The sequence below is a fragment of the Eriocheir sinensis genome, chromosome 60 (genome assembly GCF_024679095.1).
Source record: "Eriocheir sinensis breed Jianghai 21 chromosome 60, ASM2467909v1, whole genome shotgun sequence".
In the NCBI taxonomy this organism is placed as follows: Eukaryota; Metazoa; Arthropoda; class Malacostraca; order Decapoda; family Varunidae; genus Eriocheir; species Eriocheir sinensis.
Window position 1 is genome coordinate 2,029,562 of NC_066568.1, and position 16,654 is coordinate 2,046,215.

The 16,654-nt window shown below is 41.9% G+C and overlaps 2 protein-coding genes and 1 long non-coding RNA gene across 9 annotated transcripts in view; 1 reads left to right on the forward strand and 2 right to left on the reverse strand.

Annotated features, from left to right (window-relative positions):
* Window positions 1-1,679: 1,679 nt before the first annotated feature.
* Window positions 1,680-16,654, reverse strand: part of LOC126985690 (probable 4-coumarate--CoA ligase 1) — a 16,736-nt gene continuing 1,761 nt past the window's right edge. Inside the window, exons 4-12 of one of the 3 annotated variants that reach the window (XM_050840843.1) lie at window positions 14,840-15,060; window positions 7,809-7,953; window positions 7,359-7,513; window positions 6,260-6,434; window positions 5,733-5,902; window positions 5,321-5,476; window positions 2,931-4,881; window positions 2,643-2,785; window positions 1,680-2,498 (exon numbers count right to left, since the gene is read on the reverse strand). In XM_050840843.1, the coding sequence (XP_050696800.1) occupies window positions 4,600-4,881; window positions 5,321-5,476; window positions 5,733-5,902; window positions 6,260-6,434; window positions 7,359-7,513; window positions 7,809-7,953; window positions 14,840-15,060 (1,304 nt within the window). In that variant the 3' untranslated portion in view covers window positions 1,680-2,498; window positions 2,643-2,785; window positions 2,931-4,599. Of the gene's footprint in view, window positions 2,786-2,930; window positions 4,882-5,320; window positions 5,477-5,732; window positions 5,903-6,259; window positions 6,435-7,358; window positions 7,514-7,808; window positions 7,954-14,839; window positions 15,061-16,654 lie in introns of all 3 variants that reach the window. The other 2 variants (XM_050840842.1, XM_050840841.1) reach the window with 2 other exon arrangements.
* Window positions 6,371-7,352, forward strand: LOC126985693 (uncharacterized). The gene is made up of 3 exons (XR_007738908.1): window positions 6,371-6,497; window positions 6,628-6,667; window positions 6,844-7,352. It is a non-coding gene; the product is annotated as an uncharacterized LOC126985693 (long non-coding RNA).
* LOC126985692 (uncharacterized) lies at window positions 11,285-14,895 on the reverse strand. 5 transcript variants are annotated; one of them, XM_050840849.1, is made up of 2 exons: window positions 14,749-14,895; window positions 11,285-14,273 (listed from the first exon to the last, which is right to left on the reverse strand). In XM_050840849.1, the coding sequence occupies exon 2, from the start codon at window positions 13,563-13,565 to the stop codon at window positions 12,546-12,548; it is 1,020 nt and encodes a 339-aa protein (XP_050696806.1). In that variant the 5' UTR covers window positions 13,566-14,273; window positions 14,749-14,895; the 3' UTR covers window positions 11,285-12,545. The 5 variants fall into 5 exon arrangements, with proteins under 5 accessions (XP_050696806.1, XP_050696802.1, XP_050696804.1 ...); XM_050840845.1 differs by having other exon boundaries at window positions 11,285-14,405; window positions 14,564-14,824; XM_050840847.1 differs by having other exon boundaries at window positions 11,285-14,080; window positions 14,406-14,824.

Here is a 16,654-nt window from a genome sequence, read left to right on the forward strand (position 1 = left end):
TATTAGACAGTTTAAACATAGCGCCCTTTTTTCCCTTTTAGTTTCCTTTATATAACTTTTTCTGCATAGCCACTAAGGGAAATACTTAACAAAGGGCAGAAAGTATTAGACAGTTTAAACATAGTGCCCTTTTTTCCCTTTTAGTTTCCTTTATATAACTTTTTTCCCACATAGCCACTTAGGGAAATACTTAACAAAGGGCAGGAAGTGTTAGATAGTTCAAATGCAATGCCTCTGTTTCCCTATATTATCTAGTGTATTATTTTTTTTTCCCTCGATTGTACTTAGAAAAAAATACATATCAAAGGGTAGGAAATGTGAAAGTTCAAATTTAGTGTTTTTTCCTATTAGTTTCCATTATATAAGTATTTTTCCCCCTTAGCCATACATAGGAAAAAGAGGAAACAGTTTTAAGAGCTGGAAAGTGTAGGAAATGGTAGGAAATGTGAAAGTTCAAATTTAGTGTTTTTTTCCTATTAGTTTCCATTATATAAGTATTTTCCCCCTTTAGCCATACATAGGAAAAAGAGGAAACAATTTTAAGAGCTCGAAAATGTAGGAAATGGTAGGAAATGTGAAAGTTCAAATTTAGTGTTTTTTTCCTATTAGTTTCCGTTATATAAGTATTTTCCCCTTTAGCCGTACATAGGAAAAAGAGGTAACAATTTTAAGAGCTAAAAAATGTGAGATGAGAAAGTTCAAATATGACGCCTTATTTTCCCTTTCCTTTTCCTTTATTTTCCATTATATTATTTTTTTTACCTTTCTACTGCTTAGGAAAATAAATCATGTTGTCGAACCAAGTGCAGGAAAGCTAAGTTGTGAATTTTTTTTACCATTTTTTTATCTTTTTTCACCTCCGAACACAAGAACAAATAAAAGGTGTTAGATTTTTGTAATTCCCGTAGACTTAAGGTTTTTATAGTCATGCCTCCGTGCCGCCGCCGATCAAACAGCATCACTCACAAAGTTTAAAGTCACACATAACAATAAAGATAGAAAGGCGTCAAGCTGTGTAATTCCCGTACGTTTTTTATTAAGGTTTTTATATTCGTGCTTCTGCGCCGCCGCCTAACGAACACCACCGCTCGCAAACCACATATATCCTCGGTCTTAATAAAGCATCGCAAACAATGGCCTCGGAGAATGAATTACAACCTGATTTACCTCTTTTACAGGACTGGGTTATGTGATGTCATGTATTTTATTTTTCATATAATTCCTTAAACTTATTTATATGTGTTGTGTTTGTATGTGTGTGTGTGTGTGTGTGTGCTGCCCTAGGTGGTGGTATGCTTTCTTGGGTCTGGTGGTCAGCCGCAGCCTGTTGTGGCGCAGGCTAGTGTTTATAGTGGTGCCATCTTGCTTGGCTCATGCTGCCCCCTGGAGCTCATTTTTTATCCTTTAGAGAGAACCCAAAGTCCGGGTTGACAGGTGGTCTTCTGGACAGCATGTGGGCAGTCTCAGTCCACTTGGCGGTGACTGAAAAATTGCCAGCTTGTTTGTTGCGGTTGGTGGGATGCGAATCTGTGTCCCCCTAGACAATGGACCCACACGCTGACCAGTCAGCCACCACCATGTGTGGGCATGAGTGTTCTCACGTAATTGCACTCATATCAGATTGAGTCACAAAAACAACACCCATCCAGTGTGTTCCGAAGGCTGAGGAAAAAACAAACTTAGTGTAAACCTTTATTCTTGATTACCGACACATACAAGCCAGTGTGGAGTCCTTGAGAGCAAGAGAAAAAGGCAAGTCTTCCTTAAAAACTATTTCACAGCACCGGTGGACTTGTCACAGCGCTGCGTTGTCACATAAAACTACAACACCAAAAATTAAGTAGTCAGATATCACAGTAATCATTGCACGCGTTACGACAAACAGTAATGAGACCAGGCCAGTGCGGAGTGACATGCGAGGCGGCCTTGGTCAGTCGGAAAAACGTTGCCTTGTGGAGAATATTTCCTAGTGTTACGATGAGAAAATACAAGAAGAAAATATTTACAAAAGGTGCTTATTTTGAAACTAACAAGACCAGTGCGTTTCAGTCTATGTCTAGCGTTACAAAAGAAAAGAAAAGAAGAAAAAATGCTTGTACGAACAGAACAAAACCAGACTGACCAACACTTACATACAACCTGCATCAGATAGAGTTACCTTGTGTCATTTATCTGTTTATTCGTCAGTCTGTGTTCCGTACTCAAATAGAAAATAAGAGAAGAAAATTCACCTATGTGAAAACTAACAAAAGCAGACTGACCAACACTTATATACAACCTACATCAGATAGAGTTACCTTGCATCATTTATCTGTTTATTTGTCAGTCTGTGTTCTGTACTCAAATAGAAAATAAGAGAAGAAAATTCGCTTATATGAAAACTAACAAAACCAGACTCACTAACACATTTACAGACACTTAAATCAGTCACGATTACCCTGCATCATTTTCTTGTGTCTGCGTCCAGCATTACGATAAGAAAATACAAACAGAAAATACTAAGAAAATTCGCTTATATGAAAACAGAACAAAACCAGACTCTCTAACACACTTTTGGACATCTGGATAAGTCACAAATACACTGCATCATCAAGTTGCATCTGCGTCCAGTGTTACGATCAGAAAACGCAAGCAGAAAATACTTAAGAAAATTTGCTTATATGAAAACAGAACAAAACCAGACTCTCTAACACACTTTTGGACATCTGGATAAGTCACAAATACACTGCGTCATCTAGTTGCATTTGCGTCCAGCGTTACGATCAGAAAACGCAAGCAGAAAATACTTAAGAAAATTTGCTTATATGAAAACAGAACAAAACCAGACTCTCTAACACACTCATGGACATCTGGATAAGTCACAAATGCACTGCGTCATCTAGTTGCATTTGCGTCTTGTGTTACAATCAGAAAACGCAAGCAGAAAATACTTAAGAAAATTCGCACATATGAAAACAGAACAAAAAATAAACTCTCTAACACACTTAAGGACATTTGGATAAGTCACAAATACACTGCGTCATCAAGTTGCATCTGCGTCCAGCGTTACGATCAGAAAACGCAAGCGGAAAATATCAAGAAAAATCGCTTATACGAAAACAGAACCGGGCTGACTAATACATAACTTTTTTCTCTGTAGGAACAGCGGTTAGCGGGCTTTTTTTTACACCTGTTATTGTTGCCCTTGAGCTGTTTCTTTAGCTGTAAAAACAAAAACAAAAACAACAACAACTCGATCAGCAACAAGAATCACACTGCATCAATCACCCGTGTTGTCATTTTGCATTAGTCTACGTTGAGTTCCCCAATCAGAACTCGCATCAGAGGAAAAATTGAGCTTCGTATCAAAGACCAGAGCATAGGGACGAAGGAACTCACCCTATCTGCAAAGGTCTGCTCAGGAGGGTACTGTGCTTCGTCATCCCAACACCTGTCAAGGATAGGACGAGGGGGCAAGGTTGGGGCAGGTGATAACGGGAGGTCTCGTGTCACTGGAGAGAGAGATAGCGGAGATGTGGAGTGTAGGGAGATAGGGAGATGAGAGATAAAAGGGATGTTGTTGAAGTTTAGAAGAGATGTGAGACAGAGAAAGATGATGGAAACTGATGCCATTGTGGTTATATAAGAAGAGGGACGCAAGAAGAGAGTGGAAAAGGGAAAAGGGAAAAATATTGAGGTGTAGAAGTGTTAGAAGGAGAAATGGAGAAGAGAAGAGATGTAACAGAGAGAGAGAGAGAGAGAGCAAGCACAAAAGAACGGAAGAAAATGAAAAAAATGAAAAAATACCAAAAATAAGAAAATGAGAAAGGACTAGACACAAATGAAAAAAAAAACTACTGAAGCTGAAAAATTGAATAGAGAAAAAAAGTCTTGTAACAATCAATAAAAAAAAAAATGCCACTAACTTCACTATCAATGGAAATGAGACGGCACTTAACTTCTGACCCGAGACAAGGAGATAGTGAAGAGAGAGAGAGAGAGTAACCATTAGTAAGCGCAGACAGTGATTGGCTGGCCCACTGCACTCACAAAACTCAACACTCTGATAGGCAAGTTAGATAATGTGTCTGTGTGTGTGCGTGTGTGTGTGTGTGTGTGTGTGATAGGGTTCAAATTTTCACCTTTATACTGAAATACGATAAAAGATTGCTGATTCTTAAAATGTTTAGGTTATCTTATCGTAATTTAAGTATTGACATAATTAGTGAGGTATGCAAATGTGTGTGAGTGTGTGTGAAAAGGGGGTCAGATTTTCACCTTTATACTGAAACGTGATAAAATATTGCTAATTCTTAAAATGTTCTGGTTATCTTTGTGTAATTTAAGTGATGACATAATTAGTGAGGTATGCAGTGTGTGTGTGTGTGTGTGTGTGCATGTGTGTCCATCCTTTGCATCCTTTATCCCCAATCCTATGCATCCTTCCCCTAACTCCTGGTCCTCCCCAATCCTTCACTCCCCATCTTTGTCCATTTTTCCCATCCTTTCCTTCTGCTCCAATCTTTAACTTCTTATTCCTTACATCCTTCCTCCATCCTTTGTATCCTTCATCCCCAATCCTATACATCCTTCCCCTAATTCCTGGTCCTCCCCAATCCCTCATTCCCCATTGGCCATCTCCCGCAGCTTCCTCCGTATAATCTTGCCAGTTGGGTTCTTGGGCAGCTCCTCCACGAACTTGACACCGCCCAGAAGATGCTTATGACGCGCAAGCTTGCCAGCGATGAACGCTTGCAACTCCTCTGCCTTGACGTCCTTGCTCCGCGGCACCACGTAGGCCCGCGGCACTTCCCCGGCCATGTCGCATGCCACCCCCACCACGCCCGCTTCCGCTACGCCGGGGTGGGTGAGAAGAACGTCCTCTAGCTCGGATGGGGACACCTGAGATTGGACAGAAGGAGAGAGAGAGGGGTGAGTGTTGATTTCTTTCTTTTTTAATTGTTTTTTGCTTTATTTTGTTTATGTATTTTTTCTCTTGTTTGTTTTTGTCCTTCAGATGTTGTTTTTCCTAGCTGGGGTTTTTTTTCTGTTTTATTCTGTCCCTTTTGTTTTTGCTTTGTTTTGATTGTTTTTTGACCTGATTTTTGTGATTTTTGTTTTTATTTTTATTTTTTGTGCGTCTTTGCCCTTGAGCTAACTCCTAACACACAAACGCACAGACACAGACACACACACACACACACACACACACACCGTAGCTCTTTTCCCGTATGTCACAACTAGGTAAATACACACACACACACACACTTAACTGCATTACTTAACAGCACAACCCTCCCTCTCCTCCTTCTCCTCCTCCTCTTCCTCCTCCTCCTCTTACCTGGATCCCCTTCACCTTGATCAGCTCCTTGAGGCGGTCTACGATCTTAAAGTACCCCTCGTCATCATACATGGCCACATCCCCGGTCGTGATCCACCCGTCCTCGTCTAAGGTCTCCCGGGTCGCCTTCTCGTTGTTGAGGTAGCACTTCATGTTCTGGGTGGGAGCGAGGAAGATAGTGTGGTTAGGCTAGGTTAGGTTAAGTTAGGTTAGGTTAGGTTAGGTTAAGTTAGGTTAGGTTAGGTTAAGTTAGGTTAGGTTAGGTTAAGTTAGGTTAGGTTAGGTTAAGCTAGGTTAGGTTAAGCTAGGTTAGGTTAAGTTAGGTTAGGTTATGTTAAGTTGGGTAGTCTCTATCTTTTATTGACATTTTCACGCTGACTTCTTTTCTGAACACACACACACACACACTCACAGCAGGGGAATTGATGCACAGCTCCCCAGCCTGGCCCGAAGGAAGCACCTCTTTGGTTTCGACGTCAATGACCTTAGCGCGAACATGTGCCATCAGTTTCCCACACCAGCCCAGCCTATTCGCGCCCTTCGGTACAATGTGCGTGCCCAGCGTCTCCGTCATCCCGTACCCTGGGGAGGAGACGGATTGTGACGGGGAGGGAGAGGAGGGGGGGAGATTGAGAAGAGGAAAAGATAGGAGATAGGGAAGGAAAGAGAGAGAGAGAGAGAGAGAGAGAGAGAGAGAGAGAGAGAGAGAATCCACTCCATAAGCGATTTCCTTCACCTTACAAAAAACTAAAGAAAATATTAATCAAAAGAAAGAGAACAGGAGAGAGAGAGAGAGAGAGAGAGAGAGAGAGAGAGAGAGAGAGAGAGAGAGAGAGAGAAAAGAAGACAAAAGAAAGGATAACAAGAGAGAAGAAGGAACCATTAAACTATTTTCTTTATCTAAAAAGAAAAGAAAAAAAACACTAGTATAACACCCACCCTCCTGGAACGAGATGGGCTGCGCTGCCTTCTCCTTGAGTATGGCGGCGGTGCTAACTGGAACAGGGGCGGCGGAGCAGGTGAAGGTGTGCACAGTGGACCACGCGCTCACTGGGACGGCCGGGTTAAGCGCCATGAAGTTGAGGAGAGGCGGAACAATGTGGAGGACGGAGACCTGGGGGACGGGTGGAAGAGTAGAGGATTGGAGGTTAGGTTAGGTTAAGTTAGGTTAGATTAGGTTTGGTTAGGCTAGGTTAGGTTAGGCTATGTAAGGTTAAGTTAGGTTAGGTTAGGTTAAGTTAGGTTAGATTAGGTTTGGTTAGGCTAGGTTAGGTTAGGCTATGTAAGGTTAAGTTAGGTTTCATTAGGTTTGGTTAGGCTAGATTAGGTTAGGCTAGGTTAGGTTAAGTTAGGTTTGGTTTGGTTAGGCTAGGTTAAGTTAGGTTAGATTAGGTTTGGTTAGGCTAGGTTAGGTTAAGGTTAGGTTAGGTTAGGTTAGGTTTGGTTTGGTTAGGCTAGGTTAAGTTAGGTTTCATTAGGTTTGGTTAGGCTAGGTTAGGTTAAGTTAGGTTTGGTTTGGTTAGGCTAGGTTAAGTTAGGTTAGATTAGGTTTGGTTAGGCTAGGTTAGGTTAAGGTTAAGTTAGATTAGGTTAAGTTTGGTTAGGTTAAGTTAGGTTTGGTTAGGCTAGGTTACGTTAGGTTTGGTTTGGTTAGGTTTTGTAGGCAGTCATTAGGTTAGGTTAACCCAGTAGCAGCGGGAATCATATTTCTTAATGGTCCCTCCAAGCGAGAAAAATGAGAAAAAAATCACCCCTCACACAAACCATTTCATAATATATATCAAAGCATTTGTGATCAGTTTATGCATCATCTATTTTGGGGGGTTTATATCTTGGCACAAATTTGGCCTGTCGCTGCTACACGGTAAAGCCACAAATTTGGCCCGTCGCTGCTACACGGTAAGCCACAAATTTGGCCCGTCACTGCTTCCGGGTTAACATAAGAACATAAGAACGTAAGGAGTCTGCAAGAGGCCAGTTGGCATATACAAGACAGCTCCTGTACACTCAACCCCACCTAACCTCACTGTCCACCCACCTTATTGGTAGCGATGATATTGACGAAGGCCTTGGGCTCAAACATGGGCATCGTGACGACCTTTCCTCCTTTTGCCATCGTGGAGGACAGCACAATGATCATGCCGTAGATGTGATAGAAGGGAAGGAGACCCAGCGTGACCTCCTGGGTATCACCTGTTAACGAGGGGAGGACAGGTGAGGGGAGGAGGGACAGGTGAGGGGGGCGGTATCTCTCCTATTTCAATTTTTTTCTTTGTAATTGTTTTTTTCTATTCGTTTCTTGTCTAATTTGCTTTTTTTTATTTTTAGTTATTTCTCTTAATTTTTATCAATTTTTCATCTCTATTCTTTCTATTCTATTCTCTCTCTCTCTCTCTCTCTCTCTCTCTCTCTCTCTCTCTCTCTCTCTCTTTTATTCTCCTTTCTATTCTTTTATATCCTACACTCGTAACAGCTCTCTCTCTCTCACCTTCCGCAGGGGCCATGGCTCCAATACTTGGGTGGTGGTAGCTGTGCAGGGTGCAGGTGAAGGCATCGTGGGATAGACACACACCCTTGGGCAGCCCCGTTGTGCCGCTGGAGTAAGGGAGGATGGCTGTGGCGTCCAGGGGAGGCTGCGGAAGGGAGGGAAGGTAAGCTAAAAGGGAGGTTATTACAGGGAGGGTTGTGTGTGTGGGGTTAGGTTTGGTTAGGTTAGGTTAGGTTGGGCTTGGTTTGGTTTGGGTTGGTTAGGTTTTGTAGACAGTCATTAGGTTAGTGAGGTTATTCTTTGTTGATTTATACCTTGAAGTGCTGGCTATCATGTGTTTGAAGATACCCAAAACCTAACCTAACATAACTTACCAAAACAAACACTATAGGTCTTGACTCAGAAAATTCATATATGCTTTGTTACTAATGAGACTTTCTATACAACAAAGTGAGGTCATTCGTTGTTGATTTATACCATAAGGGGCTGGCTATCATGTGTTTGAAGATACCCAAAACCTAACCTAACATAACTTCCCAAAACAAACACTATAGGTCTTGACTCAGAAAATTCATATATGCTTTGTTACTAATGAGACTTTCTATACAACAAAGTGAGGTCATTCGTTGTTGATTTATACCATAAGGGGCTGGCTATCATGTGTTTGAAGATACCCAAAACCTAACCTAACATAACTTACCAAAACAAGCACTATAGGTCTTGACTCAGAAAATTCATATATGCTTTGTTACTAATGAGACTTTCTATACAACAAAGTGAGGTCATTCGTTGTTGATTTATACCATAAGGGGCTGGCTATCATGTGTTTGAAGATACCCAAAACCTAACCTAACATAACTTACCAAAACAAACACTATAGGTCTTGACTCAGAAAATTCATATAAGCTTCCTTAGTAATGAGACTTTCCATACAACAAAGTGAGGTCATTCGTTGTTGATTTATACCATAAGGGGCTGGCTATCATGTGTTTGAAGATACCCAAAACCTAACCTAACATAACTTACCAAAACAAACACTATAGGTCTTGACTCAGAAAATTCATATAAGCTTCTTTACTAATGAGACTTTCTATGCAACAAAGTGAGGTCATTCGTTGTTGATATATACCATAAGGGGCTGGCTATCATGTGTTGAGGATACCCTAAACTTAACATAACATAACCATCTATAAACCTCGATCAGGTCACCTCGTAGGTCAGTTAATTCCTTGTTTTATTTGCTCTTATCAATTCCGTCTATAGTAAAATAATGGAAAAAAAGACAAGCAACACGAAATCATGACCTCCCAAAAAAAACAAAAAATAAGTAAACGAAGAAAACTAAATCCAAAACCTTCTAGGTAACTCGATTTACGCGAGTTTGGTTTACGCGTTTTTTTAATAACGCGGGGTCCAAAATCCAAATGTTTAATTTACACGTTTTTTTCACTCATACGCGATATTTTGTGGAGTGGCCACCAGATGTCTCACGCAACTGGACTCACACGGCGTTGCGGCCACGGAGGTATTATGGGAGGAGCCGCCATGACGTCACGAACGCGAAGCCAACGCGCTATTGGTCCGCTGTCTCCCCACCCCCCTTAGACTCAAAACATATATCAGCTGATCCAGTGGACGCATTGAAAGTGCATACAATCCCTGCCTTTTCTGAGTGTAGGTAGGAACAACCCCTCACATAACTATTGCTTTTAATGACACCTTCATAAGCAGCTGGGTGCGAGAGGGATTTAGGGTCTTAGTGAACTCTGATCTCCGTCCAAGGGCACAATGCATTCATGCTAGAAATCGAGCAAACAGGGTACTGGGATTTATTTGAAGGAGCCAATAGAAGGAGCAATAGAAGCGCCGAAGTCTTCCTCAAACTATATTTAGTATTAGTTAGACCTCATCTTGACTATGTGGTTTAGTTCTGGTCACCTGGATATCAAAATGTTAGAATCGGTGCAGAGGAGGATAACGAAGATGATTCAGGGGTTGAGAAACTTGCCATACGAGGAAAGACTCAAACAGTTAAACTTGCATTCTCTAGAAAGGCGAAGGGTGCGTGGAGACATGATCGAGGTTTATAAATGGATGAAGGGCTGTAATAAGGGGGATAATTATAAGGTTTTGTTGGTAAGAGAACCAGGTAGGACACGAAGTAATGGGTTTAAACTGGATAAATTCAGATTCAACAGGGGCATAGGCAAAAATTGGTTTACTAACAGAGTGGTTGGTGGATGAGTGGAACAGGTTTGCAGTCACGTGCTGATTGCCAATACAATTGTCACATTAATAAATAGATTAGATAAATTCATGGACAGCGATATTAGGCGGGGTTAGATACACGGGAGCTTAGATTCAAAGGAGCTGCCTTGTACAGGCCTATACCGACCTCTTGCAGACTCCTACGTTCTTATGTTCATATGTTCATATGGCTGCACGAAAAGGGAACGTAGTGGTTCTACATCATTTCACAGGTGAGTTGAGAACTGTATAATCAGATAGGGCTACATATGATAGAAATCTGCAGTTCTGTTGTACACTGACATTGAGATTACCAGGTGGCTGCCAGGGTACCTGTCCTCGACCCGGGCTGAGCTGTATGCCATACTTGAGGCTCGCCACACTGTAGCAGCTTTCCGCAAAGATGTATACTTGTTTGTTGATAGCCAGGCTGCAGTACATGAACCTGTGTCCTCCTCCCCTACAGACTGTGATCTTGTGACTAAGTGCCTGACTGCCCTCCGTGCCCTTGAGGCCGCAGGTGCCACGGTCCACTTCACCTGGGTGCCCTTCCATCCAGCACAATGAAAAGGCAGACTGCCTTGCTCGACGTGCCCTTCAGGATGACACAGTGGACCCTGACACTGACTATACGCTTAGCTATGTTAAGAATATAATTAGGGATTATTTCCATAATAACATTGCTACCCAACTCAGACACTGCTGTGACAATGGTAGCACCAGCAGCCTCCATTATGCAAGTGTCTCCCACCACTGTTTACCCCTATGGGCGACACAGTGCACCTCAGGATGTGGTAGCAATGCGTCTTAGGCTAGGCTATAGGTACTACTGGGAGGTTATTAACTCCCCTGTGTCTGCTGCATGCTGTGTGCCAGGCCGAGGGACAAACACTGTCATGGAATGCCGGGGCCCTTTCATTGTTTTTTTTTAAGCCACGGGACTGCCTTGACCTTAAATGTCGTTGATAATAGATCTACATTAAATATATAGGAAAATTTTATGTACTTTTCATAACTCAAGCCATCAATTCTTTTTTTAATTTTTCGTCTAGATGCAAAAACAAGTGGTACATTCCCTTAGTTCCGCCCAGGAGATCGCAATGTTTTGGGTCTATCTGCCGATTGTAAGCTCCGCCCACAGACTCTGTAAGCTCCGCCCACTGGCTTCACTCGCCTGTATGGGGACGGCGCGGGAGGGCGCCTCCTGTTATAATACCTCCATGGTTGCGGCCACACAGCTAAGCTCAGTTCTTCCCACGCGCCACTTGAACAACAATACAGTGCCCACGCTGCCACGCTACTCAACAACAACAACAACACCCTCACTGCTGTGCTACCACGAGGGGAAGGGCAGCCAGAGGAGGAACCACGAGAGGGAGAGGAGTCAGAGTGATACAGTGGGCAATAAAGTTACAAACCTACCTCGTGTTTAATTTGCATTGTTTTTTATTTACGCAACCTCTTCAAGGACACAATACTCGCGTAAATCGAGAGTTACCGTATCAAGACTAAAATACCAGTCATGACTCTACACAAACACCAGCGGAGAATGAGTGGCCAGAAAAAATCCCCAAAATAACGAGGTGACGAAATACTAGATAGGGAATTACACCGAGTCACTGATAAACATATGAAGAGGGAAGGATGAGGCAGGAGGGAGGCCCATAGAGGAGAGATAAGGAGAAGGGAGAAAGATAAGGCAGAGGAGGGGGAGGAGGAGGATAGAGGTGGAAGATTACAAGATGAGATGGAAAAAAACGAAGATTAAGAACGAGTTAGAAAAAAGAACATGAGGAAAGAGAAGATAAGGAGGAGGAGGAGAAGGGAAGATAAGGAAGAAGAGGAGGAGGAGGACAGAGGTCTAAGATTACAAGATGAGATGGAAAAAAAACGAAGATTAAGAACGAGTTAACAAGAGAGAACATGAGGAAAGAGAAGATAAGAAGGAGGAGGAGGAGGGAAGATAAGGAAGAAGAGGAGGAGGATGACAGAGGTCTAAGATTATTAGATGAGATGGAAAAAAACGAAGATTAAGAACGAGTTAGAAAAAAAAACATGAGGAAAGAGGAGATAAGGAGGAGGAGGAGGAGGAGGGAAGCTAAGGAAGAGGAGGAGGAGGAGGAGGAGGACAGAGGTCTAAGATTACAAGATGAGATGGGAAAAAAAACGAAGATTAAGAACGTGTTAACAAAAAAGAACATGAGGAAAGAGGAGATAAGGAAGAGGAGGAAGAAGAGGAGGAGGATAGAGGTGGAAGATTACAAGATGAGATGGGGAAAAAAAACCAGATTAAGAATGAGTTAACAAAAGGGAACATGAGGAAAGCGAAGATAAGGAGGAGGCTTATATAAAAAAATGAGACCGCGCCACGCCGGAAAAAGTACCGCACTACCGCAACCGCACTACGGAAAAAGTACCGCACTACCGCAACCGCACTGCGGAAAAAGTACCGCACTACCGCAACCGCACTACTCCGGAAAAAGTACCGCACTACCGCAACCGCACTATTAATTTTTCAGTACCGCGCCCACCTCTGGAAATTAAGGATGAGTTCATAGAAAGTAAAACGTAGGTGAAGTAACAGACAGACAGAAATAGATAAGATGAGGAGGAGGAGGAGGAGAGACTACGTGAAAATGAGTTAGCAGGAAAAACGTAATTAAAGATGAGATTGGAGGAGCAGGAAAAGCGAGATTGGAGGAGCAGGAAAAGCGAGATTGGAGGAGCAGGAAAAACGAGATTGGAGGAGCAGAAAAACGAGATTGGAGGAGCAGAAAAGCGAGATTGGAGGAGCAGGAAAAGCGAGATTGGAGGAGCAGGAAAAGCGAGATTGGAGGAGCAGGAAAAGCGAGATTGGAGGAGCAGGAAAAGCGAGATTGGAGGAGCAGGAAAAGCGAGATTGGAGGAGCAGGAAAAGCGAGATTGGAGGAGCAGGAAAGCGAGATTGGAGGAGCAGAAAAACGAGATTGGAGGAGCAGAAAAGCGAGATTGGAGGAGCAGGAAAAGCGAGATTGGAGGAGCAGGAGAAGCGAGATTGGAGGAGCAGGAAAGGCGAGATTGGAGGAGCAGGAAAAACGAGATTGGAGGAGCAGGAAAACGAGATTGGAGGAGCAGGAAAAGCGAGATTGGAGGAGCAGAAAAACGAGATTGGAGGAGCAGGAAAAGCGAGATTGGAGGAGCAGGAAAAGCGAGATTGGAGGAGCAGGAAAAGCGAGATTGGAGGAGCAGGAAAGCGAGATTGGAGGAGCAGAAAAGCGAGATTGGAGGGGCAGGAAAAGCGAGATTGGAGGAGCAGGAAAAGCGAGATTGGAGGATCAGGAAAAGCGAGATTGGAGAAGCAGGAAAGCGAGACTGGAGGAGCAGGAAAAGCGAGATTGGAGGAGCAGGAAAAGCGAGATTGGAGGAGCAGGAAAGCGAGATTGGAGGAGCAGAACAGCGAGATTGGAGGGGTAGGAAAAGCGAGATTGAAGGAGCAGGAAAGCGAGATTGAAATAGCAGGAAAAACGTCATTAAAGATGAGATTGGAGGAACGACAATGGAAATAAAGAACCAAATGTACGTAGATGAAGAAGGTTGGTAGATGATAATGTGAAGGAGCGGGATGTGCAGAGGTGAAAGATTAGATTAATAAAAGATAGGTAGACAAGGAGGTATTTCCAGACAGAAAGATAGACTAAAATTTTAACATGGAGGAATTTCCCTGTTTAATTATCTTGAGAGAGAGAGAGAGAGAGAGATAAAGAAAAAAAATGCAAAAAGGGAAAGGGAAGAATATCAGAGAGAGAGAGAGCATAAATCAGTACCCAGCATTCATACACGCACAAAAAAAGCAAAAAACAATCTAATAATCTCCTTTTACTCAAACTACCATATATTTTCAACCCCCAAAATTAACAAAAAAGCAAACACTATCTAAAAATCCCCTCTCCTTCTTACCATTCTATATCCCCAAGCCCATAATAAATAAAAACAGTAAAATGACATAATACCAACGTCCACAGTGTTACCAAACGGCGTATTCAAACCTATAAAATCCCTCGCATTCACACTCGCACTAAAAAAGCAAAAACTATCTAAAAATCCCCTCTCTTTCTTACCATTCTATATCCCCAAGCCCATAATAAATAAAAACACTAAAATGACATAATACCAACGTCCACAGTGTTACCAAACGGCGTATTCAAACCTTCTATAAAATCCCTCGCATTCACACTCGCACTAAAAAAGCAAAAACTATCTAAAAATCCCCTCTCTTTCTTACCATTCTATATCCCCAAGCCCATAATAAATAAAAACAGTAAAATTACATAATACCAACGTCCACAGTGTTACCAAACGGCGTATTCGAACCTTCTAGAAAATCCCTCGCATTCACACTCGCACAAAAAAAAAGCCAAAACTAACAAAATCTTCTCTTGCCATTCTACTTTCCAGAGCCCATAATAAATCAAAATAATAAAAACACACATTACCAGCCTCCATAACACTAGCAAACAGCGTATTCGTACCTTCTATGAAATCCCTCGCATTCACACTCGCACAAAAAAAGGGAAAACTAACCCAAAAACACATTTCTCCCTTACTACAACATATTTTAGATCTCGTAATAAACAAATCCACTTAATACTCATCACAGTGCTACCAAAAGGCGTATTCGAGCCTTCTATAAAATCCCTCGCATTCTCACACGCACAAAAAAAAGGTAAAACTAACCAAAAACCACATATCTTCATTGCTATCACATATTTTAGATCTCATAATTAACTAATCCACTTAATACTCACCTCCACAATGTCAACAAACGGCGTATTGGGGTCAGCAACGATATCCCTGAGGTTCGGTCGGCCATGTTTCGAGGGCCCATTGACAATCACCACCACACCGTCCACAAAGGCCTTATTTTCCTTCCCCAGCAGGCCCAGGGCGGCGTCAACAACCGGTTCAAGTATGGCATCAACTACAATAACCTTGGTGTCGCTGTCCTTGAGGTGGCGGGCTACTTCGCCTGTTCGAAAAGGAGGAAAAAGGAAAAGATATGGAGTTGGGTGAAGGCGGTGGTTCGGAGCTTCGGATCAGCGAGGGAGGACGCGGTGAGTGTTGTCTTTTGTTGTTTTGGGGATGTTTTGAAGGGTCTGGGTGTGTTTTAAGCGTAGTTTTAAGTGTGTTTGTGTTGTGGAAGTCTTCTGGGTATGTTAGGGGGTTTAGTAAAGGGGTTAATTATGTTGTTTTGTTTTGTTTTTATTTGAGGTCTTATTTTCGTCTTGGGGTTGTTTTTAAAGGATCCGGGTGTGTGTTTTAAGGGTATTTTAGGGTAGTTTTAAGTGTTCTCGTGTGATTGTGTTGTGGGTCTGTTTATCTATCTGTATCTATCAGTGTACCCAAATATCACCTCTACCAAGCTATCGCAACTTAAATCGATCCACTGTCTATCAATCCTATACCAGTCCTTCCCTAACTTAACTATCTACCTATCCACAATCTATCAACCCTATACCAGTCCTTCCCTAACTTAATTATCTATCTATCCACTATCTATCAGTCCTATATCAACCTATCCTAACTTAACTAAATCTATCCATTATTCCTCTACCAACCTTTCCTTACTTAACTAAATCTATGCACTATCTATCAGTCCTATACCAACCTATCCTAACTTAACTAAAATCTATCCACTATCAATCAATCCTTTACCAATCCTTCCCTAACTTAACTAAATCTATCCACTATCAATCCTGTACCAACCTATCCTAACTTAACTAAATCTATCCACTATCAATCAATCCTATACCGATCCTTCCCATACTTAACTAAATCTATCAATCATTCCTCTACAAACCTATCCTAACTTAACTATCTATCTATCCACTATCTATCAATCCTATACCGATCCTTCCCTAACTTAACTAAATCTATCCAGCATCTATCATTCCTATACCAACCTATCCTAACTTAACTAAATTATCCACTATCTATCAATCTTATACCAATCCTTCCCATACTTAACTAAATCTATCAATCATTCATCTACAAACCTATCCTAACTTAACTAAATCTATCCACTATCAGTCAATCCTATACCGATCCTTCCCATACTTAACTAAATCTATCAATCATTCCTCTACAAATCTGTCCTAACTTAACTATCTATCTATCCACTATCTATCAATCCCTTACCAGTCCTTCCCTAACTTAACTAAATCTATCCAGCATCTATCATTCCTATACCAACCTATCCTTACTTAACTAAATTATCCACTATCTATCAATCCTATACCGATCCTTCCCATACTTAACTAAATCTATCAATCATTCCTCTACAAACCTATCCTAACCTAACTATCTATCTATCCACTATCTATCAATCCTTTACCAGTCCTTCCCTAACTTAACTCAAATCTATCCACTATCCACTATCCACCTTCCACCCAAAATTGACTTCTCTTTTGACCTCTCTTTACTTTCGTCTGTTATGGGAGCGGTGACTAGCGGGCTCTTTTTTTCTACACTCATTTTGTTACTGCCCTTGAGCCGTCTCCTTTGTTGTAAAAAAATAAAAATAAAAAACTCGATCACTCCTCTACCAATCCTTCCCTTCTAAA